Source organism: Canis lupus, chromosome 4 (genome assembly GCF_003254725.2).
Source record: "Canis lupus dingo isolate Sandy chromosome 4, ASM325472v2, whole genome shotgun sequence".
NCBI lineage: Eukaryota > Metazoa > Chordata > Mammalia > Carnivora > Canidae > Canis > Canis lupus.
The window spans coordinates 21,883,938-21,909,094 of record NC_064246.1 but is presented as its reverse complement, the minus strand read 5'-3'; the positions used below and the strand labels follow the sequence as shown (position 1 = coordinate 21,909,094).

The window sequence follows — 25,157 nt, the reverse complement described above, 5'->3', positions numbered from 1 at the left end:
TCCATTCCAGCCTCTGAGATGTACCCAGGAGGCAAGTGGAGCCCAGAGAAGGCAGGCAGCTTGCTCAGGGTCACACAGCCATGTGCCTCCGACTCCTCCCAGCTAACAGGCTGCCCCACTTCCACTCTGGGCTCCCTCTCTTATCCTGCCCTTCTCTCAAGGTCAGGCCAAGGCCCACCTTTCCAGTGTATCTCCTGGGATGATCCCCTCCAGCTCTCACTCAGGCTTCCCTCTGACCAGGATACCCTTCCCACCCTCTGGCCCCAGAAAACTTCCACTCACCCTTCAAGGGCCAGTTCAAATATCACCTTCTCTGGCACCAAAGACAACATTCACTTCCATCGACAGTACCATCCCAACCATGCTTCAGAAAACCAAAAAGTTAATGCTGAAATTACTAGAGGGGTTTCTCCTGCTTGGCACCCAAGTTCCTTGAGGTCAGGGACGGGTCTCTGCAAAGCAGGGTAAAGGCAACATCTGCATACACACCACATGCAACTGAAGGGCTTTACAAACTATAAGGTCCTGTGCTACCAGAAGCTGTCTGCATTATCTTCAGATCTCCCTGCCATGGCTCAGTTTCCTGCACGTGACCCACCAGGGGCTGGGCCTGCAGTGGGAAGGGCTCCCTGTTGCTACTAGTCTGTGTGTCACTTTTTTTTTTTTTTAAGATTTTCCAGTTTTTAATTTGAGAGAGAGCGCACGTAAGCGAGAACACGAGCAGGGGGTAGGGGCAGAGGGAGAGGGAGAAGCAGACTCCCCGCTGAGCAGAAGCCTGACGCAGGGCTCAGTCCCTGGACCCTGAGATCATGACCTGAGCCAAAGGCAGTAGCTTAATCAACTGAGCCACCCAGGCGCCCCTCTATATGTCATGTTCATTTTCTTAATCCCCCTGAGGGCCTTGCCCATCGCCAATGGTCAGTACATATTTTTTTAAGAAAGAATAACTTCGGGACTTGAGGTACTGAGGAAATTGTGGTTAAAATCCAAAGACCACATACAGATAGGGAGTTAAATCTTATCAGAGATGCATTGTGGCCCATGTGTCCAAAGATGGCTCAGCTAGGTCACTATGAACAGCCCCTTGCTCTCATGGGACAGGGTAGCTTTCCAGAATGGGATGGAAACGAGGAAATCCCTGTCCCGGGGAGGTCTCTGCGCTGGGCTGTGCCTGGGCACTGGCTCGGGAGACAGCCACGAGCAGAAACGGTGGCCTGGTGGCAAGCAAAGACTGTGGACAATTACATCGTAATGGTGTTGCTCATCCACTGACCCCTTTGCTGGGGCCCCGGTGTACTTTTACAGCGGTAGCAGAAGTGGGAGATGCAGGCCTGTCACTGAACGGCCGACAGCCTCAGGGGCTGAGGGCTGTGGGAGTTCACCATGTAATTCAGTCAAGCCACTGGCCTGCACCAGGACTTTCTGTCTCTCTGTCTGCACCGACACTGGATCCCTGGGTGACTACAAGCAGCCCTTGGATTTTCAACCCAAACTGCGGCCACAGAACAGCACTAGCCAGCAGCCTTCAGCCGCACAAACCCGCTGATCCAGGGCAGGTGGCAGGCAGCCAAGGCTTGCCCTGGAGTCAGGACAAGGCCTCAGGACAACCTGGGTTTCTCAAAGTCTGCCTAACAGAACCCTTCTGTTCCAGGTAATTCCGGCATCCACTCCACTTTGAGAACCAACCACTGCCAAGACCATTCCTCTCAACAGGACCTCTATCACCTCCAGTGAGACACAAACCGCTTCTTTGGAAAGCAAAAGATGTATTCTTTTCATATATGTATCAAGGGCAGATACACATACAATTTATAAACAGATGTGCAGCACATCTGTGGTATTAAAATTTCATGGAGGAAGGCAGTTAGAGAAAAAAAAATGGCTAAAAAGACTCCTCAGGGGTGGCGGTGATAATGAAAAAAAGATCAAGAAGCACTGGCCCAAAGGTAGTGTGACATTCAGCAGGAAGACACCTGACAAGGATGGGAAGACAGTGAGAAGTGCTTGCAGCCCTGCTAGTAAAGAAAGACCCCCTCTCCCATCCCCAATCTGACTCATCCCTCACTTATGGCCAAAGCACAGAACAAGGGGGTCCTTGTGGCTGAGGTCCCGGGACACATCAGCTCATCCCTGACAAAGTAGAGGCCAGAATGCCCATCAGGGTCCTGGGACCCGTCACACAGGCTCACAAAGGCCCAAAACACGGGGGGATGGAGTCACATCCCAGCACGAGTCAAGCTGCAGATGGGGGGCCACCCCTGGCTTTCTGGTTTGCAATAGGTAGCCAATGAGCAGGGCGTCCTGAGCTTTGGAGGAAGAAACAGGTCCTGAGAAAGGGAACTCACAGGGCAGAGCACTGGGAAAGAGCAGGCTGGCCTTAGGACCAGAGACAGTGGGGGATGAGAAGGACGTAACAGTAAGAATCATAACAGCAGGGGCACCTGGCTGGCTCAGTGAGTGAAGCCTCTGCCTTCAGCTCAGGTCATAATCTCAGGGTCCTGGGATTGAGCCCCGTGTCGGGCTCCCTGCTCAGCAGGGAGTCTACTTTTCCCTCTCCCTCTGCCCCTCTCCCCACTCATGCCCATGCTCACTCTCTCAAATAAATAAATCAATAAGTCCTTAAAAAAAATCATAACAGCAGCTCATCATGACCACAGAGCCTTGACCCCATGCCAGGCAGGTGCCAACCACCAACCATCTGCCCGGTAGGGTAAGGTAGGTCCTATTATCATCACTACCACATCAGCTTCATGAGGACAAGGACCACGTGTACCCACGCCCTGTGGCGTCCCCCGGAGCCTGAACAGTGCTGAGCATAGGGGACACACCAAGTAAGTACATGCATTATGAATAAATCCTCGCTTCACGGATAAGGGAGAGCAGTGCAGAGAAGGTGAGTAATATCTCCGAAGCCTCACGGCCAACGAGTTCAGCCAGGACTGAACCCCAGCAGAGCCTGCCCTCCTTACTCCTGCATGTGTCTGGGCTCAGAGAAGCGCCCTTGGCAAGCTGTAGCTCCCCTGTGTCCATGGATGGTGAGGGAAGGAACAAGGCACCATCCTAACCAGGCCCTGCACACTTGCTAAGTGTGAACCTTGTGGCCAGTGGGGTATGCAGAGCTCATGGAGGCAATGAAGCCCGTGGCCCAAACCACACATTGTGCCCCTAGGAGTCCCAAATACAGGGGAGTCCAGGAGAAAATAGTCGGATGGGTTCAGGTAGCCTGGGCAGGGGGCAAAAGGAAGCTTGATGAAAGGCTTGTCCCTTACCAATCCGTCGCAGTTGCTGATGGCGACAGCTGCCCCCGGCATGCCCATGACATCCCCGGTGTAGACACACTCCCGCCGCAAGGGCTGACGGAATAGCTCCCGAAAGTCCTCCTGCCACTCCACCGAGGCTCCGGGCACCACCAGCCGGCGGTTGGGCCGCAGGCGCAAATGCAGTTCCTCCCCAAACACGGTAACGTTGAAATAGAGGGAGGAGCGCCCCACCCGGCCGGGCTGCAGGCTCGCTCCTTCTGGGCGCCGGAGGCTGCGGGCCACCCGGAGGTGACCGGAGGGCGACTGTGCTGCCGGTGGCCCCTCCACTACCCCACTCCCCTTGGAGGCTGCCGCTGGCCTGGAGGCTGCCGCTGGCCTGGACAGCACGTGAGAGAGGAAGCATCCCCGAAAATCTGTGCTGCATGGCACTGTCACACCATAGTCACTGAGCTTTCTGGAGAGACGTGGTTCTGCTGGAAGTAAACAAGGAGTTTTATCAACGTAGCCTGTGCAAAGGTAAGCCGGGGGTGGGGTGAGGTGGGATGGGGGGCAATTGTACGGGGGCGAGGGAGTGCTCTGCAGTCCTGAGCGTCACCTTGGAGGGACCCCTTAGCCCAAGTTCATCCAATACTCATCCAGAGCTTCTGGACTCTGCACTTGGATGAATGGGGTCCAAGTTCTCTGTGGACAAAACTTGCTCCCTGTAGTCCCCAAGGCCCTGTTAAACTTAACAGAAGAAATGAGGCCAGAGTCCTGTCTGTCACTCAAGCAACGAGCCTTCCAACGTTGGGTACTACCGAGGGATGGGCTCATGTTCCCCGAAAGCCCCCAGGGCACAGAGAGGGATGGCGGGATCTGCCCCAACTCCCTGGGCGCAGCGCGCTGAAGTCACTCGCGAGCCCAGCCTGGGGTAGGGCCCGCCTCGCCAAGCTCTCTGAACACAGCTGGCAAAACAAACACACCTAGAAACCCAGGGGATCCTGGGCACGTGTCAGGGAGAAAGGAGGAGCAGCAGAGGGGAGGGAGGCAATACAGGTTCTATATTCTTCCAAGTTTAGAAAGAGAACTTTTTAAAATAAACAGAGGCTTGCAGAGATTTCTACGTGGCCCAGCACCAAGCCCGGTAAATATAGATCTTCAAAAATAAAAGGAGACGCGTGGGGTGACCTGCCCACTCGGACTGAATTAAGTGTGAGGTCACGACCCCGTGCTCCAGGCCGCATGCCAGCAGCGAGGTCCTCACACAGCTCTCCCTGAGCCCGGCCAGGCCCAGCAGGAATGACAGCTCGCTGGCTCCCAGGCGTGGTGATTCAGGGACTGGAGTCTGAGGGATTTTCAATTCCGCATGGCTCCATCTCTCGCCTCCCTGGCCCCCTTCATGCTACTGATGAAGCCTAGAAAATGAGGTCTCCTGAAAACCCCCCATGCCGGAGGCAGTTCAGGTGGGGGAGTGCAGACTCTCCCCTGGCTTTACTCATTAAGACCCCCCCAAGATCTCTGCTACAGAGACCCCACTCCAGGTCATGAACAGAGCTCAGACAAGCAGGCACCCTGCCTGGAAATGACCAGCCCCCCCCCCCCCCCCCATGCTCACAGCCACAGCAGGTGAGGGTGCGGGGTGTCTGGTCGGTGTGTGTGAGAGGGAGAGTGTGTGCACAGAGCTCGAGAGCGCCGGAGGAGAGGGCTGTGCGTGTCTTTCCGCGCAGGAGCGTGAGTGCCAGGTGCTCCCTGGGGTGCGGGGCAACCACCTGCCAGCTTGATCCTGCGAGGCTGAGACCGTCAGACACGCGCACACCAGCTGGAGACAGTGAAGACACGGAAAGTAAAAGGCACCCAGGACAGAGCCAGACCAAGAGTGTGCGTGCATGTGTGAGTGAGACAGAGAGAGAGAATGCAAAGCAGAGAGAGTGCGAAGTACAGAGACAAAGGCCAATGTCCAGCCCCCTGAGAAGAGACTCCATAGCCCCAAAACCTCTCCCGGGGCTTCTCCCCACCGCTTGTGCCAGAAAGGAAGAGCAATCGTGGGTCAGCGCTCGCGACGTGGGGGAAGAAACGAGCTCCAGCCCCGGGCGCGCACCGCCTCCCACCGGCTGCAAGGCTGCCCCGGCTCCTCGGGGCGCCCCCCACCCCGGGCCAGCCTGACCCCCGCGCCCCGCGCCCCGCGCGCCCGCCCTGCACGCACCTGGGGTCGGGCTGCCCGCGGCGGCGCAGAGCGCACAGTGCAGGGGCAGCAGGCAGGACAGCAGCGCGCGGAGCCGAGCCATGTGGCCGCGCGGACGCGGGCCGAGGGCGCCCGAGCCGCGAGCCGCGAGCCGCGAGCCCCGAGCCCCGAGCCCCGAGCCCCGAGCCCCGAGGCTGCAGCGCGCCCCGACTGCCGAGCGCCCGCCCCGGCCTCCGCCTGCGCCGCCGCCTCCCGGACCGCGGGCTCCGCGCCCCAGGCCGCCGGCGGGAGAGCGGAGCGGCCGACGCGCCAGCGCCCCCCGTGCCGCCTGCCGCCTGCCGCCTGCCGGTCGGGCCGCCCGCGCCGGGACGCTCCGGGACGCTCCGGGACGCGGCGGGACGCGGCGGGAGCGCCGAGGGGGCGGCGGCGCGGGCCGGGCCGGGCCGGGCCGGGGGTGGGCTCGCTGGCGGGGCGGGGCGGGGCGGGAGGGCGGGCGGGGGGCGCCGCGCGGCCGGGGCGGAGCGCGGGGCCGGGGAGCGCAGCGGGCGCGCGGCCCTGCCGGATCGGAAGTGCCACGCGGAGCCAGCCGCCTGGGCTCCCCCCACCCCACCCCACCCCACCCCACCCCGGGGATGGGGGGCGGAGGGGACAGTCCGCAGCCGACTTCCTCGTCCCCTCCGCTCCCCTTCCTTGACCGCGGGGCTCCCTCTCCAGCCCCTGGGCCCAAGGGGTGTCCAACTCCATGTGGATGGGGAGACCGTGAGCACCTCTCCTCCCCGCCGGAGGGTGTCTCCTTTCTCTCCTCATGGTCTTGACGCCCTCTCTAACCTTTGACATACCCCCCCCCCATCTAACCTTTGACACACACCCCCTGGATCTACCCATTTCACAGACTACAGCTCTCTGTGCCCCCAAATGCAATGGGCGGCCTGTGTCCTAGTGGAGAGTGGGGCTCGGCAAGGTGAGGAGAGAGCCTGGGCTTGATGCTCACACAACCCTCATTGAAATCCTAGCCCTGAGCCTCCCTTAGAGTGTTAACTATAGCACTTAGTAGCTGTTCAATAAATAAATATCCTCCCCCTCTGGCACCCATAGCCCCTCCACAGCCCAAGGTGGGAAGAAACCAAGAGTCAGAGATGAGAGTGGTTTGCTGGTTTTGCAATATTCCTGAGACCAGTTCAGTAGTCAGGGCAAATAGCCCAGCTCCTGCCTGACTGTATAAATGTGTTCCCAACAATTTGCAAATGAACTGTATTTCAAGCAAGCCAGAGGTGGGAATTGGAGAAAGGAGTTGTGTGTGTGTGTGTGTGTGTGTGTGTGTGTGTGTGAGTGAGTGTATTTTAAGGAACTGTGGAATAAAGAATCTTTGTATAAAGTGCATAAAGACCCCTAATCGTTCTGCTTTTGAGTCCAGACATTTTGTTGTGGGGCCTTCTTAAAAGGAGACCAACTTGTGGGTGGAAATTCCCTAACCAGACTTCTCCTGGGAATCCCTGGATCCCCTGAGAGAGGCCTTGGCTTCCTGCACTCTTCCCCTGATGACGTGAGGCTTCCCAGTCTGCACCCTTGCTGGGCTCTGAATATGTTCCTGTCTTGTGGGCAGAGAGAGCTGGATTCCTCATCCCTGTGGCCCCCAGGCCCTGGCCCTGGGCCTCCTGAGAGGCAGTGCTGATGGAGTGAGCAAGCTTTTGTGAAAGCCGGTTCAGAGAGCTGAAGCAGTGTCCCGGGTCACACAGCTCATTTGCAACAGAGACAGATCAGAATCCAGCCCCTGGTGCTGAGCCAGAAAAAAGAGATAAGATTAGGGGTCAGTAGACTACCCTAGGCTGAACTTTGCCAAGTACAGTCTGTGTGACTGAGGGCAAGTCATTTTTCTCTTTGGGCTGCAGCACATCATCTGCCAAAGGGGAAACCATGAGACTCACAGGAATCCCAGGCAAACTCTGAGGTTCTGTGGAAATGCAGAGCATATTCTATTCCAAGCAATACCGAGACCATTCAGTTATTTGAAAATGGCACCACCAAACTGATCTATATTAAGTTCAGGAAAAATAGAGTTCCTTTTTCTCCTCTTTCTGGTCCCTTAAGATCTATGAAGTCAGGAGCCAGACTGTGGTTTTGTGTGTAGGGCAGATGGAGCAAGAATGTGAGGGGTGGGGGCACCTGCGTGGCTCAGCGGTTGAGCATCTGCCTTTGGCTCAGGTCCTGATCCCGGAATCCTGGGATTGATTCCCACTTCAGGCTCCCCACAGCCTGCTTCTCCCTCTGCCTATGTCTCTGCCTCTCTCTGTGTGTCTCTCATGAATAAATAAGCAAAATCTTTAAAAAAAAAAAAAAAAAAATGTAAGGTTGGGGGGGTGCGGCATGTGTCAGTGGGAATTTGGAGGAGAGACTGTGAAATGACCAGGCTAGAAGTGTCTCCATCTGGCCGTCCACAAATCCCCTAAATGAGCTCAAGATAAAATGACCTCCCTTCCCGAGGTCTCAGTTTTCCCAGCTGCAGTGTGGGGGCCCTGTGGGGACAGAAGAGCCAAGGCCTGTGATTGCTAATTTTCTCCCTCGCCACCCCAGCAGCTTGCCTAGCCCCCTCCCAGGGCCCCACCCCACTCTTCCTGCCTTAGACTTGGTAAGTCAAGAGGGACAAACTGCAGCTGGGACCCCAGCAGCCTGACTCATGAGCGATGGGCTGGGGCCTTCCCTGGAGCCAGTCCTGGCGAGCAGAGAGCAAAACCTCACCCGGGTTCTCTACCCCCACCCCCTTCCCTGGGGCTACGACGGTTGCTTTTGTTGGCAAGTATTGTATGTCCAAGCTCTTTTCTACTGAGGAAGCCTTTGTTAGGAAGAGGGGACAGGGGAGCATAACTCAGAGTCTGGGCAGAAGGTAGAGGAAATGGCTGGGTGGCAGGCCCCATTTCTGGAGGTGCACAGGGCCAAAGCAAAAAAATCTACAGGCATCAGCTGGGGACCCTCCTCGGAAGGCACGCTCTGGCTTCCCCGTCTCCCACCTTGGGATTCTTGCACAATGGAGTATGGCTCAGATGTTTCTCTTCCTGATGGCCCTCCAACGTTCACCCAACGCTCCTTCTGTCTGATGCCCTGGGAGAGGAGGGGGAGATGCAAACAGTTGGCACGGCACACAGTCAGCAACCCAATGGAAGACGTGACAGGTGCACGAGAAAGCCGGAAACCAGGTAAGACGGGAAAGAGAAGCATGCTCTGGACAAAGGAGCAGAGTCAGCTGTGAGTGCAACAGGGATTCCAGAAGGAGAGGGGCTCGGGGCAAGTTCAGTGGAAAACCTGTGTCCAAACCAAAGCCCACAGGCTTCAGAGCGCACCATGGTGTCTGCACAAGGTTCTCCCACCCTCATCCCCTCAGAGGCCACGTAGTTCAAGTTCAGTTTGTCTTCCTTTTTTCTTTCTAAAAGCCTTTCTGTTGAGAAAACTAGAACACACACAGAAAAGTGCCATCTGCTCGTTTTTTTACACAGGGTAGACTGAAGCTCCGAGAGCAGAGGTGACTTCCCCGAGGCCACATAGTAGGTTCGTTCGGTGGCAGGATAACACCCCAAGACTCCTGGCTCCTGGCCAGAGGATCCCAGGGCATCACCCTGTTGGTTCCTCCCACCCAGGACCTCAGGCCTTTGGCTACTCATCATTGGTTCTCACCTCATTCCTAAGAGAAGAAGAAAGGTTTGGGTCTCTTCCTCCTGACACTTGAGAGCCACAGTCTCACTAACAAGTTTCAGGTCAGTAGTTCTCAAATCAGGGTCCCCGGGACCAGCAGAATCAGCATCACTAAAAAAATTAAAATATATAAAAAATTTAAATTTAAATTTAAAAAAAGAATCAGCATCACTTAGGTGTTTGTTATAAATTTGAATTTTCAGGCTCCACCTGAGGTTCAGCCAGAATCTTGTTGGGGTGGGGCCCTGCAACCTGTGCTTTATCAAATCTTCCAGGGGATTCTAATGCACACTCAAATATGAGAATCACTATTTTAGGCGAAGCTTTGAAAATCAGGGCCAAATTAGGATGAGAACGAACTCACTGAGGATCTATGACCTGCTCCTCATTAAAGGCTGCCTCCCTCATCCCCTATCCCCAGTCCCTAAAGCCTGGCCTCAAGTCCTATCTGAATCTGGGTCTAGACAGAGCTCCAGGAGCATCCAGAGCAACCAGAGACCATGCCTTATGGTCCTTCTCCACATCACCCTTCTCCGCTCCTCCTCCCCCACCCCCTAGCATTCCCTTTGCACATTTCTTGGCGAGTGTCTAGTGACTGTATCTAGGAGACCCGGATGGGTTAAGTTAACCACAGTGATTTGTCATACATTACAGAACAGCTGACACCCCCGAGACCGGCTGAACCATGAGATCAGTTAGAAACAATGCTGTTTGTGCCCTGTGTGTAGACACTGTACAGTTGTGGTTACTGCATGTCGAGAGGGGTTCAGGGAGAGGAGGTCTCCTTGTCCTTGTAAGGAGGGATGCCAGAAAGTCCAGCTGTCCTTCAGGAATTCTGTTACTGCCATTTCCTTTCCCAAAACTGTAGATTTACAATTGCAAACCAAAGTCCAGTACAGCCCCTGACATTGGCCCCTTGGAGCTCAAGAGAGGCAGGCAGAAAGCAGAGACCGTCTCCTATTTCCTGGAGCCCCTTGGCTCGTGATAAAAGGTCTCAGAGAAATTTGGCCAGGACTCATTGCTCACAAGCCTTTCTTCAAATCCTGGCGTCCTCTTAGATGTCATGGTGGCATCCTGCAGCAAACATGGGCCAGGACCAGAAAGGATTCTGGTCCTTTCTCTATATCAGTTGGGTGACATGTAACAATATCAATTTTAAAATATGGCTTAATTTGTTACTCCACATAATATGGAATACTGAAACACACCTGTGCCTCCCTGATTAATTTGGCAGCCTAACAAAATTATCCAGCACCCATTTTCTTCCCCTTTCCACTCTGCCATGTTTGTGTTTAGTCTTGTCCTCAGGCTTGTCCCCTCTTAATCACAAAATAGCTGCATTAGCGCCAGCCCAATGCATATGTTCACCAAATGCAATGGTGACCAGAGGCAGTGGAAAAGGGAGTTTTTTTCTTGTCGTCTCTTTTTAAAATTTTATTATTATGCAAATTTTTAGACATACACAAAAGAAGACAGAGTAGTATGAAGCTACCACCTGCCCCCGACATCCCCTACATTTACCCACAACCCAGCTTCCATCATTGTTAGCACGAGATAGGTCTTGTTTCACTGTTACCCTCTCTCCCTCCATACATCCTGGGTTATTTTTTTTTAAGGTTTTATTTCTTTATTTGACGCAGAGAGAGAGAGAGAGAGCACAAGCAGGGGAGCAGCAGAGGGAGAAGGAGAAGTAGGTTTTCCACTGAACAGGGAGCCCGATGAAGAGCTCAAGTCCAGGGCCCTGGGATCACAACCTGAGCCCAAGGCAGACATTTAGCTGACTGAGCCACCCAGGCGCCCCCATCTTGGGTTATTTTAAAGCAATCTCAGACATCACCCATCATTTAGTATCAGTAGCTTTTTTTAAAGATATTTAAGGAGATTAAGACTCTTTCTTCTTTAAACAACAACAGCAACAACAAAAAGCATAATGCCTTTGTCACATCTAACGAAATTAATCACAATTTCTTAAAATGGTCTTATATGCACTCACTGTTTAAATTTCTCGATCACAAAAATTTTTGTTTTCCTTAGTTTTGTTTTAAGGTTTGTTAAAACAAAGACTTGGTTTGTTCAAATCAGGGTCCAGACAAGGTTCACACAATGTGTTTGGCTGATGTGTCTGAGAAGACTCCTGTAATCTCAGCCATGGGTGGGCAAGGTACACGTGGGGCCAAACCCAGCCCAAGGCCTGTTTTTGGACATACACCCAACCACCTTCACTTGTTTATACTTTCTCAGCTTCATTTCATGCTGCAAAGCAGAGTGGAGTTATTTCCATAGAGCCAGAATGAGCTGCAAAGACTGAAATATTTATTACTTAGTCTTTACAAGCAAGGTTTGATGACCCCTGATCCAAACAATTTCCCCTGCCTTTTTGTTCCTTTCCATGTTTTAGGTTGAAGACATTTGTCCCACAGAATTCCACATTTTCTGGTGTTCCATTTAAAGAGCCAGGTAGAAGCTTCCAGAGGCCCACCTACAACACTGTACCCTCAAGTTTTAATACCCAGAATCCTCCACAGCCAGTGCCTGACAAGAGCTGAGGCCATCCTCAGAAGCACATGGCTGCTCGTGAGATGAACGAAATTGGGTTTCTATTGGGAAGGAGGGAGGGGAATGAATGGTTAGGTTGGAAACCAAGGTGATGAGCCCAACCTTCCAAAATGGGCCAACTCAGCAAAATGCCTGAGGGGGTTGCATCTCCCTAGGGTGCCCCTAGACCCCCCAGGACACAGATTCTCCTTGCTCCATCTTCCAACTCGCCATCAGCATCTAATAAACTCCCCCTCCCCAGTTCTGTGCCCAACATCAGGGATCCGGAGGGGACCATGGCAGACCAGTCTGTATTCTGAGTCCATGTCTATGAGGGTGTTCTTGGGATGAGGGGAGGTACAGGTGCTGTGAGGGCACGGAGAAGGGATGCCAAGCCCGCGCTTGCACAGTCGGAGGAGGTAGTCAAAGGCTGGTGGGGAGGCTGGGGCAGGATCCGACCTCTTCAGGGCTGAAAAGCCCTGTTGAAGACTAGTCCATCCAGAAGGTTCTCAGCAGCCCCTGGAAGCTTCTATGAGGGGCTGGGACCAGCATTAGGCTTCAGAAAATTTAGTGAGATATAAAACCTGCTATCAGATTCCTCACTCAAGCTGACACATGAGCCAATCATGGTCGTATACTGGGGTGTTTAGACCCCAAGGGGCGAAATTGTTAGGATATAGTGTGAGAGGTGCTTATAGTAGCATGTCAAATACATATTTTTAATACATATATCCTTATGTTATATTTCATATTATATAATCTCTATTTTAATATACAATTTATGAACAAACAGGATTGCTAAAAGGGAGGTGGGTGGGGAATGGGGTAACTGGGCAACGGGCATTAAACAGGGCACATGATGTAATGAGCACTGGGCGTTATATACAACTGATGAATCACTGAACTCTACCTCTGAAACTAATAATACACCATATGTTAATTAATTGAATTAAAATTAAAATTAAAAGAATAATGTATTTACACATTATACATTATATGCTATAAAATATGTAATTATATCATGGTGTATAAAATGCATTGCTTATTATATATTTAATATAAATTTTTATTTATATATTATTATATAGTTATTAAATTATATATCAATGGAAAATATAAAGATGTCTATCTGAATTATATTTGACGTATTTCAGAAAGACAATACTCTTGTGGTCTATGTGTTTTCAGCATCCTGGGGTACATAGCAGGGTGGCATTCTAATGACGGAACTGAACCTCTGTAATGACACCTTTCTTTCTTCACCCAAAGCCACCTATTGGAGCACTCCATTTTTTTTAAAGATTTATTTATTTATTTATTTATTTATTTATTTATTTATTCATTCATTCATTCGTTCATTTATGATAGACAGAGAGAGAGAGAGAGGCAGAGACACAGGAGGAAGGAGAAGCAGGCTCCATGCCGGGAGCCCGACGCAGGACTCGATCCCGGAACTCCAGGATCACACCCTGGGCCGAAGGCAAGCGCCAAACCGCTGAGCCACCCAGGGATCCCCCCGGAGCACTCCATTTTTAAACCTGGAAAACAAGACTAGAAATCTACCTCCCATTGAGGATGGATGCACACAATACCAGATATATATCTGGAAGTCCTTTAAGAGCTGGGGCAGAGGAGGCATAATATTATTGGCATTTTGCTTCCTTCTTAGCCCTTAAAACTGGATGCCCTGAGTGATTGAAAGGCCTCCCCGTCTGCCACAGGTGGGTTGGAGGTGAACTGACATTTGCTCATTTCCAGGATGACCCGGACTCCTTCAAATGGGGATGGGCTACAGGGGGATCACAAGCACCCACACTTTGCTGTGGGATCCCTGCTTTCCATCAGCACAGAACTTTCACAAGCCCTAGCCTCAAAGTCATCATGGGTTGATCATTGTCTTGTGTCCTCCAAAGGAGGGCAAGGCCTTTATTGAGCACCGACTATGTACTGGGTGCTGTAGCAAGCACCACCCAGGGCCCAGGAAACACCTGCTCTTCCAGTTCTGCTCTCCATGTACAAACCCTGAACCCAGATCAGGTGACCTGGATGCATGCCCACTTGTGATTCCAGTGGTGAAGGTGAGGCTCTGCATCATGTCTAGCATTTGCCCAGTGAGAGAAAACCCTCAGCAGGGACGTTGGGAGGCCAGGGATCTGGTCAAAACTCTGCTGCTAACTGGCTGGGGAGCTCTGGCCCTGCTCCGTCAGCTCATGAATGAGATCACCTCGGCGGGGGGCCTCTGAGCTACCCAACACCCTCCCATGACTCAGCCTGCAGGGCTTTGCACTCAGGCTCTTTCCTGAGCCGGGGTGGGGGTGGCTTTTCCCCCCACCTCCACCTGCAAGCTGGGACTCCTCCTTCGGGTCCTTTGTCAGCAGGCACCTCATCCCAGAACCCATCAAGACACATACTTCCCAGTGAAGCATTTCTTATCAATTGTCTTAAGGGCCCGGCTCAGGTGCCATCTCACCAAGGCATGGCTCACAGTAGGTGCTCAATAAAAGTGTACCATATTGACTAGCATTGGGGTCCCCTCCCTCAGCCCTCCACACTGAGTGAGCAGTGCTCTCCAGAGGGCTAGATCATTCTTCTAACGGTTTGAACCTCTCCCCATGAAGGCTGTGAGGTAACAAAGGATAGAGGCCTTCAGAGATACTCAGGCCTTCAGAACTAAGGGAGGCTCGATTCACATCACCTCACCCAACAGCTGATGGTGACACCCTCGCGGCCACCATTAGTCACCCACCCGCCACAGGCACTTCTGTTCTTTTTATAACTCCGGGCAGCTGAGGCCAGCCGGGCCCTACACCTGCCCTAACGTTTATGCTCCACAGGCCTCCAGGATATGCTTTTTGGCAAGGCCTCCAGATCAATTAGCCAAGTCTGTGCTGAGAAGTTGGGAGGTTTGTGGGATGGGAACCGGGTCAGAAATCCCTCCCAGCCACCAAAGAGCTACTTAGGGCCAGTGGAGCTGAGCCTTGGGCGGAGGGGTGCCAAGAGCTGCGGGAAGACCAGGTCACGGAGAGAGCAAAATGCACAGAGAATGGAAAGCGCAGGGTAAAGGTCCAAATCCGGAGCGAGCTAAAAAAACACGTAGATTGCATGTTACCAGCTGTGTGCTTTCCCGAGTCGGCTCCAGCTGGCCAAGAGGAAGCTTCCTCCCACCCGGCCGCAGCTGACCTCCACCGAACGTTCCAAATAGGTCCACATACCTCTCCAGCCCCGTGGCCCAGAGAGCAGCAGCTGAGAGGTGAGCCCTCCCAGGAGGCAGCCACAGCCAGTGACCTCACTGCTCACGACTGAGCCGGGGCACCAGGGGGAGGCAGTAGGTGGGGCCCTCCATCCGTCCCTGGGGAGTGGCTTTTGGAAGGTGCACCCCTATCAAAGGGCAAATGGCCCAGAAAGCCAAACACAAGCCCCAGATTAGCGCCAAGGCTACACAGGTTTATCAGTCCCCTGAAGAAATGTCACTAGCTGCTGCCCATCATATGCTGGGGTGTCAAACAGCCCTGTGGCAGCCTGGGCTCAGACTGGATCTGCCCAGAGCTGTCAGCTGTCAGCTCCGGGGACTCCTTGGCGCTTCCTCCTCCTCCCAGCCAAAGTGACATTCAGGCCAATTGCTTCCCTCCTACCTCTAGCCCTACAGCCTCAATAACAGGAAGGACAGTGAGCGCGGCTCGCTCCTCAATCCTCCATCACCACTTGTGTGATACCATCCATGGGGTTCTTCTATCCCTCATCGTGGCCCCCACAGGGCTCTTGCTCTTCCCACTTCCAGAAAGCCATGACTGTGCAGCACCCAACCTCATCACCAGAACCGTAAAGAGCCGTGCAGGTGGGAGATGTTACCCTCCTTGTAGGCTTGCCCTGGTTCCCAGAGGAAGACACTAAACGTCTGGGTCAGAGGCCAAGGACTGAGTTGTTCACAGCACAGAGGGCAGCGGGAGATTCTTGTTCGCTCACGCCAAGTCCCGCGGGGCCCAGCTGGAGGTGGGCCCTGGTGGCTGCTGGGCCCGCAGTGCATATGCGTCACAGGGGAGGAACCCCAAGTTTAGGAAATGCCCATCTTATAAGGGAGCTGCTAGCAAACGGCCCTGCCCTGGAGAGAGGCAAGATCACTACTGGCCAGGGCCATCTGCTATGCCCTCAAAAAAGTAGTCCAGAACCAGAGCTATTCAGGAGACAAGCAGAGACTCCTTAGAATCATGTCCCAACAGATTCTATGGAAGGGACACAAGCCTGTGAGCTGAGCAGAGAGGCCCCCCATCTCCTTATGTGCAAGAGCAGTGGGAGCTACATCCCGTTCTCCCTTGGCTGAGCCCCGTCTCAGACCAGAGCATCGAGAAGCAGAGTCTGATACATCCAGGGGAAGGCTGGTGGGAGCACCAGGTACCTGGGGTCCGAGAGGGGGAAGGAGGCCACAGAAGGGGCATCGAACTGTTAAGGGAGCCCCGGGAGCCCAGCCTCTGACTTAGATGACCCGTTTGTGTGCAATCCCGAAGGACCCCTCCCCTTGGGACTTCCTTCCCTGCTTCACCCACATGACTTCCCTGGTCCTAGCAAGAGAGAAGGCCCCTGGGGACTCCGGAGCTCATCCTGCTGGTAGGAACTTGAGGGCTCCTTGGATTTAGCCCAGAGATTACAGCCTCGGGCCCCAACAGCAGACTGGCCCAGGCTCAAGCCCAGTGCTGCCTCAGACCTGGTGCAAGTCACATCACCTCTCCAGTGCCTCGCTTTCCTTCCATGTAAAATTAAAAGAACAGAGCTACCTACTCATGAGAGATCTTATAAAGATTAACCCTCCAATCCACGGGAAGTGCTAGGCTATCATGAAGTAGCAGCACCAGAAATGATGACCACCAGGTTCCCAACAATTGTTCTGGTGGGAAAACTAATGGCGGAAAGTGGAGGTGGACCGGCCAAGATCACACTGCAAGAGAACGTAAGCTCTGGTATTCCAATCGGGTGCCCTAACCTGCCCCCCGGGATGCCCGCACCCACTGGGGCTGCCCAATCCACCAACCCCACGTCCTTCCTTCCACCTCTTCTCTCCTGCCTCAAGCAGCCTGGCACCCTCCACCTTGGGTGCTTGACACCTTGCCGACAGGATTTCGCCCACTGTCCCTGGCTTGTCCCTGTCGAATGCACAATCCAGAAGGGCTTCAGGAAAGTCCATAATGCTGGCTTGCCACTTATCAGCTCATGACTTGCAGAACGACCCCGTTGAGCCTCAGTTTCCCCATATGTAAAATAGGAAAAATCACAGAGCTGGTTTATGGGACCGTGGTGAGGACGCCTAGATGCAAGGTACTTAGCAGATGCCTGGCATATAATAAGGACTCAACGAATATCAGCTTTGTATTATTATTAGCCTTCAGTATTATTATTCTAAATGAAGGCATCCAGATCTGGGGGCTCTGTGGATTCTGTGTCCCAAATGAGAGCAGGTGAAAGGGTGCTGACCATGATTAAGTGGCTCATACACATGTCTCTGTCAGAAAGGCCTGGAAGCAGAACTAGTACATGATGCCACAATGGTGGAAGGACACGGCAACCACCAGCTGGACTCAGTTGTCTGGGGTCCCTCTGGGGTACTTCACCGAAGTGAGAAGATGACAACAACATGTGCAGCCGTCTGTCAGAGGGCCCCACCAGGCTCTCTCATGCTCACAATGACCCCAGGGGATCAATACTCCTATTTACAGATGTGGAAATGTAGGCTCTGGCCCATGGTTTCACAGATCCAGAGCTAGAACCCATTCAGCAGAGCGCCCAAGGTCCCACGGAGGCAGGTGCCACAGTGGGGCCAGAGCCAGGTGGCTCTGCAGCATCTAGAGGGCCTCTGTCCTACTTCTCACAGATCAGGTTAAGCACCAGCTGGGTACAGGGCTGGGTACATGGCGGGGGTCACCAGCTTGTCCACGCTTGCCCGGGCTTCTCCGGTTTGGGCATTGACAATCCCTGTCCTGGGCACCCTGGGATGGTTGGTCACACACTTGTGGCCAAGACCCACTGGCTTCAGAACAGGGCCTATTCCCTTCCGGAGCACCCCCGAGCTCCCTCAGTGGAGCCACTCTCAGCTCCTGCTCTGCACCCCATCCCAGCTGCACCGTTGCCTAGGAGACCTCCCCACACAGGACGTGGAGGTGCTAGAAAGAGGGCTGGGTGTGGCTGAGTCTGTAGCAGGGACGTTGAGGTGAGGAAGAAGGTGAGAAGAACTATTTCTTACCCTCCCTTCTCGTGCGTGCTCCACTCCACGTACACAAGTGTCCCCAGCTCCATCTCTGCAGCTCCATGGCCTCCCTCGTGCTTCTCTTAGGCATCTTCCTCTGGCTGCTGCCCTCCTGCCTGGCTCCTGGCTGGAGGGGGACGGCAAGGATGTGACCAGCCACCAGTGCTTGGGCTCCTTCCTCGGGGACACACAGCACTTCCTGCAGCCTGATGGCCCCTGTGTCCCCTGCCACAATGCCCTGCAGCAGGGTGCCCTTCAGCACCTGCCCCTGGCACTCCCCAGCCACCAGCATTACCTCGCCAGGGCCACATCCAGCTCTTGTGAGGAAATGTCCCCAGTATTTGGCGGACAACACCCATCATGACTGGCAGGTAGGGCTGGACATGGTCCAGGTGCCAGGGGTCAATGTGACTGTGGCTGTGGCGGGCCCCCACTCCAAGGCAGCCAGTGTCAAAGCCCCAAAGATGTGCCAGGACCGGTACAACTTCAACACAAACTTGGTGGCGTATCACTTCCACAGGTTGTCAGGCACGGGGGCGGGGCCTGCTGGGTGGCTGGGGAGGGCAGGTGAAGCGCTCAATGTGGTGTCTGCTCCCAGTAGATGCTCCAAACGGTCGTTTTTGATTTGACCTTTTATCCCCCAATATCTACAGTATGCACCCTCCCCTCACTGCCAGCTCCCCTGCCTCCAAGATTCTGCACCCTGTATGCATGACTCCTAATTGGTGCCCTTCCCAAATTGGTGACACGGAGGCATGGGCGGTGGTTGGACTGGGGCTGTGTACAGGCCCTGGGAGAGATGGGGAGGTCTGGCCCCAGGCGCCAGCTGCAGGTTTAGGAAAGGGCAGACTCTCTGAGAAGACGCTGGGTGCAGTCAGGGGAGAGGCTAGGAGGAGGGGGAGGGAGCACATAAAGATGACCCCACTGGTTTTTGCCTTGGTGACTAGGGGCCAGTAGGAAGCATCCCCTGAAATGGAGAAGGGAAGTTTAGGAGGGAGAGGATAGAGCTCCTCTGGAACAAGGTGAATGTGAAGTTTCTGGGACAACCAAGGGAACCCACCCCCTCCCAACCCCCGCCTGCAGTGAGCACCCAAGCCTGGCACCCTGGGGCAAGGAGAGATCTGAGAATCATCAGCCTCAGGGTGGCAGCGGAAGCCACAGGGATTGGTGAGCTGACTCTGGGGCAAGCGCAGTCAGAAGAGAGGCTTGATGGTGAAATTACCAGAACACGGACTCCTAGTAGCTAGAGGTCTTGTCCTCTGAGTTTTCTGACTCCTGGGCAATTTACTGAGCATCTTACTGGGATAGGATTGATTTTTAACCCCTTTTGCACATAAATCTCCAGCCCCTGTGTGCCAGGGACTTAATTCCCATCCTCAAAATGCATTTGCGCAGTAGGATTCTGAGGCCTTCTGCAAATAGCACTTCCAGTGACTTCCCCTCCTCTCCAAGGTGGATGGATATGCAAATTACATCTCCATCAAGTCCCTTGCCAAACTCTAGTGTTTGGGGCTTTTTGCTTTTATCTTTTAACTTTGGGGGTGAAAAATTTCAAATATATACGAAAGCAAAAAGTATAATAAGCCTCCATGTACCCATAAGCCATTTTTAATAATTAACTTGTAGCTAATCTGCTTCATTCATACACTCCCCACTCCCCTACACACACACACACAGGCACACACAGTGCATCCTCACTGGATTATATTGAGGCAAATTATAAATAGTTCAGTATATATCTTTAAAATATAAGATCTCTTTAAAGGAAGTAAATTTTTTTTTGAAGTGTAACATATATACTGAAAAGTGTACAAAGAGCATGTGCTCAAGAAATATAAGAAATAGACACATCTAACTCATATAAGTACCTCCTAGACCAAGAAATAAAGAACTGGGTGCTGTCTAGAAGCCCCACCACGTAGTCACCCGATCCCTAAACCTTCACAAAATGACCACCTTTCTGCCCTCTGCTACCATAGATGAGTTTTCCCTATTTCGAACTTCATATACATGGAATCATACAATTTACATTCTGTTGTGCCTGGTTTCCTTCATTCAACATTTTACATGCAAGATTCATTCATAATTGTTTCCTGTACTCTTTGTTGGCTATTTTGTTTTGCAGTGTAGAATTCCACAGCATGAAAAATACTACCGTTTATTCACCCATCCTATTATAAATGGACATTTTAGTGGTTTCCATTTGGGCTGTTAGAAATAGCACTGCTATGACCATTCTAGTACACAGCTTTAATTGGGCATAGCAATCATTCCTTGGGGGCATATGCCCAGGTTTGGGATTACCTGACCATAGGATATATGTATGTTTATCTTTAAAAAATACTACTAAACACTTGTGTCAATGGTTTGACCATGGGTTGTCTGTCTTTTTCTTATGGATTAGTAGAAGCTTATTTATATTCTAGATTTTATTTTTTTATATTTTAGATATTAATCCTTTGTTGGACATGTCTATTAAAAATGGTTTCATCTGGGGTGCCTGGGTGGTTCAGTCAGTTAGGCATCTGACTCTTGACTTCAGCTCAGGTCTTGATCTCAGGGTTGTGAATCCAAGCCCCATGTTGAGCTCCATGCTGGGCTTGGAACCTACTTAATTAAAAAAAAAAAAAAAAAAAAAAAAAGTTTTTTCCTGCTCTGTGGCTTATCCTCTTTGCTTCATCCATATCTTTTCATGAACAGAAATTCTTCATTTTCATAAACTCTAAATTATAAATTTTTCCTTTAGTAAGCCCTTTTAAAATCTTACTTACTAAATCTTCCCTCACCAAGGTCTTAAAGATGATTTCTTATGTTATCTTTTAGAAGCTTTACTTTTTTTTCATTTGGTTCTATATCCATCTAGAATTTACTTTTACATGAAGTCCAGGAAGGTTCAACATGCATGTTTTTCCAATATGAGTACTCAAATTTCACATACCATTTATTGAAAAGAACATTCTTTCATTGCATTTCAGTGGCACATTTCTCAGAAATCTGGTGACCGTAAATGTGTGTCTGTTTCTGGACCCTATTCTATCATCCATTGGTCTATTTTTCTATATGTATGCCAACATCATACTGACTCAATTACTATAGCATTAAAATAAGGCTTTATATTTGGTGGTAAAAGTTCTCCATTCCAGCTTTATACTTCTTCTATATATTCTTGACTATCCTTGGCCTTTTGCATTTCCATATAAATTTTAGAATTGACCTATAAAGTTCCATATTAAAGCAGGATTTTATAGAAATGCATTATATCTATTGATCAAATTGGGGAGCAATGACTTCTCTACAACTTTGACTCTCCTAATTCATGAACATGGTATATCCCTCCATGACGTTATTTACCTCAGTACTGTTTTAAAGATTTTAAATTTTATTTTATAATCATTGCTGGCACACTGACTTGGAATCCAGGGACATTACTAATTTATTGTTAATTCAATTGTTTATTATTAGATTCTTTTTAATTTTCAATGTACTCAATATGTCATCTTCATAAAGTGATAATTTTATTTCTTACTTTCCATTCATATGCCTTTATTTCCTTTGCTTACTTGTTGTACTAACTGCAACCTCCTAACTAACCACAACCTCCAATACAATGTTGAATAAAGTTGATGAAAGGCAGCACACTTGTCTTGTTCCCATTTTCCGAGGAACAGCTTTTACTATGCCACCATTAAGTATGATGTCAGCTGCAGTTCTCATCTATTTTTAGATTATTAAGAGTTTTTATCATGAATGGGTATTAAATTGTATCAAATGCTTTTTATATACTTTTTTTAACGATGCAACATTGTCTTTTATTATGTATGGGTTTTAAAAATTACTTCCTCAATCTATCCATACACAAGCAAAAGTAAGTATACTGTTTAACATACTGGAACTTAGAAATATTGATCATTGCCTAGAGAAGGGAAAATTATCCCTAAAACATGCTTAACCAGGAGGCCAATTCATCTGCCTGCCTCCAAGAACATGAGGATGAACATGATAGACTGTCCCCCATCTGAACCTTCATTCACCATCATTCGATAACCGTTCTTCAGGCCCAGATCAACAGCACATTTCTTGTCAACAATCATTAAATGTCCAAGAAGACTTTCATCATCATCTTCTGCTACAGAGATCTGAGATATATGTTTCTTGGGTATCACCAGAAAATGAGTTGGTGCTTGAGGGGAAATGTCATGGAAAGCAAGACACTCAAAAATGATTTTGGCTGGGATTTCCTTGCGGATGATCTTTCTGAAGATCGTGTCGCCTCCAGGCTGCGGCGGCCTGAACCTTGGCGATCTCATCGGCCATTGTGGCCTCCGCCTGCATGGCCGTCCTGGGGAGAGCTGCTTTTTATAACTTGAAAAGGATCTAAAATCCAGAATATATAAACAAGTTTTACAGCTCAACAATAAGAAAAGTAACTTAAAACTTTTTAAATGAACAAGGTATTTAAATAGACATTTCTCCAAAGAAGGTACACACAATGACCAATAAGCACATGAAAAGATGTTCAACATCATTAGGAAAATGCCAATCAAAACCACAATGAGATACCCCTTCACATGCACTAGGATGGTATAATCAAAATGACAGCTACAAGTGTTAACTAGGTCGTAGAGAAATTGGAACCCTCATACACTGTTGGTGGGAATGTAAAATGGTGCAGCTACTTTGGAAAAATGGTTTGGAAGTTTCTCAAATAGTTAAACCCAGAGTTACCATATGACCCAGCAATTCCACACCTAGGTATATACCCAAGAGAAATGAAAATGTAGATCCACACAAAAACTTATACATGAATGCTGATAACTCCCTTGTTCATAATAGTCAAAAAGTGGGAACAATCCATCAACTGATCATTAAATAAACAAAATGTGGTATAACTATACAATGGAATACTATTCAGACATAAAAATAATAAAGTACTAATAAATGCTACAATATGGACAAACTTTGAAAGCCTTATGCTAATTGAATGCACCCAGACACACAAGAACACATATACTTGTCCTATGGTTCCATTTGCATGAAATTCCCAGAATAGGCAAATCTATAGATAAGGAAAGTAGATTAATTGTTGCCAGGGACAGGTAGAGGGAGGGGAGGAGAGAATGTAGAATGACTGCTAATAGATAGGAGATTTCTTTCCGGGGTAATGAAAACGTTTTGATAGTAGATAGTGGTGATGGTTGCACAACATTGTGCATGTATTTAAGACTACAAAATTTAAACTCTAAAAGAGTGACCTGGGTATCCCTGGGTGGCTCAGTGGTTTGGTGCCTGCCTTTGGCCCAGGGCATGATCCTGGAGTCCCAGGATCAAGTCCCGCATTGGGTTCCCTGCATGGAGCCTGCTTCCCCTCTGCCTGTGTCTCTGTCTCTCTCTCTCTCTCTGTACTCATGAATAAATGAATAAAGTCTTTCAATAAATAAATAAATAAATAAGTGACTTTGATGGTATGCATATCTTAATTTAAAAAAAGAGAGAGAGAAACTGTTTTATAGCCAGTGTACAGTTAAATTGACTTATAATCCAAATTATTCTTAAAAATGTCTCAGGAAGACATCACATTGGAGACAGTGACCCTGACTAAATCAGTTGATTTCTATATAAAGACAATATTTTATACAGGATCAAAAAAGAAAAAACATTTTTTTCTAGATTTGGGATTATTCAGACATTTTATTTCTTTCCCTGTAAATTTTGGTAAGCTATTGCTTTAAGGAAATGTATTGATTTTATCAAAATTGTCAAATTTATTGGTATAAAATTATTCATAATAACTTCTTATGATCTTTTTAATGTATGTAGGCTGTGTACTAATAGTACTTTTTTTTCATTCCTGATATTGTCAATTTATGTCTTTTCCTTCTCTTTGTCTGTATCAGTATTCCTAAGGGTTCATAAATTTTATTTATCATTTAAAAACCAAGCTATGGCTATTGGTTTCCTTTATTGTATATTAGCTTTCTGTTTCATTAATTTCTTCTCTTCATTATTTCCTTCTCACACTGTTTTGTTTTAATCTGTTGTCCTTTTTAGCACCTGAAGATAGTTATTTTGATTATTGATAGTAAGTCTTTCTTCTTTTGATGTATGCATTTATGACTATAAATTTTCCTCTAAGCATTATGTTAGTCACATCCCACATATTTTGGTATATCCTGTTTTTATTATCATTCAGTTGAAAGTATTTTTCAATTTATACTCTGACTTAGGGTTATTTTGAAAGAATTTAATTCCCAAACATTTGGGGATTTTCTTTTATTTTTTTGTTCATAGAATTGATTTTAGCTTAATTCACTGAGTTATAGAATATTCTCTGTAAAATTTCAACCTATTGAAATTGAATTCATTTTTAAGACTTATTTTAAGGCCCAGGATACAGCCAATTTAGAAAAATATTTAATGTGCACTGGAAAAGAAGGTGTATTTCTTTAGCACATGGATGCAGTGCACATCTATTGGGCCAAGTTTATCAATTGTGCTGTTCAAATCGTCTATATCAATACCAATTTTATTGTTGTCTACTTAGTTATAGAGAGGAGGGAGTAAATTTCACTGCAATAGTGTATTTACTCTGTCCCACTGCTTGAGTTTTCTTCTTTAGGTTCTCTTTTACATAAGAGTTGGATCTGCTCTGTCTTCCATATCTATCACTTTCTCCAATATCTTTTCTTTTTCACTTCCCTATTTATTTTTATTTCTTTTTTATTTTCTTCCTTTTCATCTATTTCTCTTATGACATTATTTGTGTTATTTGTTCACTCTTACATTCACTCTTTTTTTTTTCATTTCTGAAATGGTTTTTCCTTTTAGAAAAGTTGTTTTTCTTAACTCTACATGAGTTCTTTTCAAGTCTTCCTTTTGTGCCATCACCTCATTCACAAATCTTTATAATCCTGAGTGAAGCTTTAATTTCATAGCTTTAGTCATTAAAAAATTTTTAGCTTGTTTTAAAATATTAAATTAAAATTTTCATTTGTTTTATGGGCAAATCTCTCTAGAGGCTTTCATAGTCTGATGGCCTGTTATTGTGCTCATTAATCTTTTTTCTTTTTTTTTTTTTTTATCTCTTTTCTTATAAGGACACTGAATGGAGCTGGTTTCCTTCTCTGCAATCCCAATTCTGTTGTCCATGTTTAAGTAAGATATGCTTCCCTGTACTCCTAAGTGGGGAAAATGGGAGAGGATTTCTTGGCCAAGATTCATGACTCTAGGGCTCCATCTTCTGTTGTACTGAAAAATGTCTTTGAAATTGGTTTCAGAGGAGTTCAAG

The 25,157-nt window shown here is 49.2% G+C and overlaps 2 protein-coding genes across 3 annotated transcripts in view; both read right to left on the bottom strand.

Annotated features, from left to right (window-relative positions):
• ADAMTS14 (ADAM metallopeptidase with thrombospondin type 1 motif 14) overlaps window positions 1-5,524 on the bottom strand; it is a 77,825-nt gene extending 72,301 nt beyond the window's left edge. For both annotated transcript variants that reach the window (XM_025434711.3, XM_025434713.3), the window contains exons 1-2: window positions 5,443-5,524; window positions 3,270-3,730 (exon numbers count right to left, since the gene is read on the bottom strand). In XM_025434711.3, the coding sequence (XP_025290496.3) occupies window positions 3,270-3,730; window positions 5,443-5,524 (543 nt within the window). The remainder of the gene's footprint in view (window positions 1-3,269; window positions 3,731-5,442) is intronic.
• A 16,131-nt stretch (window positions 5,525-21,655) lies between these two features.
• On the bottom strand, window positions 21,656-22,179 carry LOC112651717 (adenosine 5'-monophosphoramidase HINT1-like). Its single transcript, XM_035714953.1, has one exon. The coding sequence runs from the start codon at window positions 22,177-22,179 to the stop codon at window positions 21,835-21,837; it is 345 nt and encodes a 114-aa protein (XP_035570846.1). The 3' UTR covers window positions 21,656-21,834.
• Window positions 22,180-25,157: the final 2,978 nt, after the last annotated feature.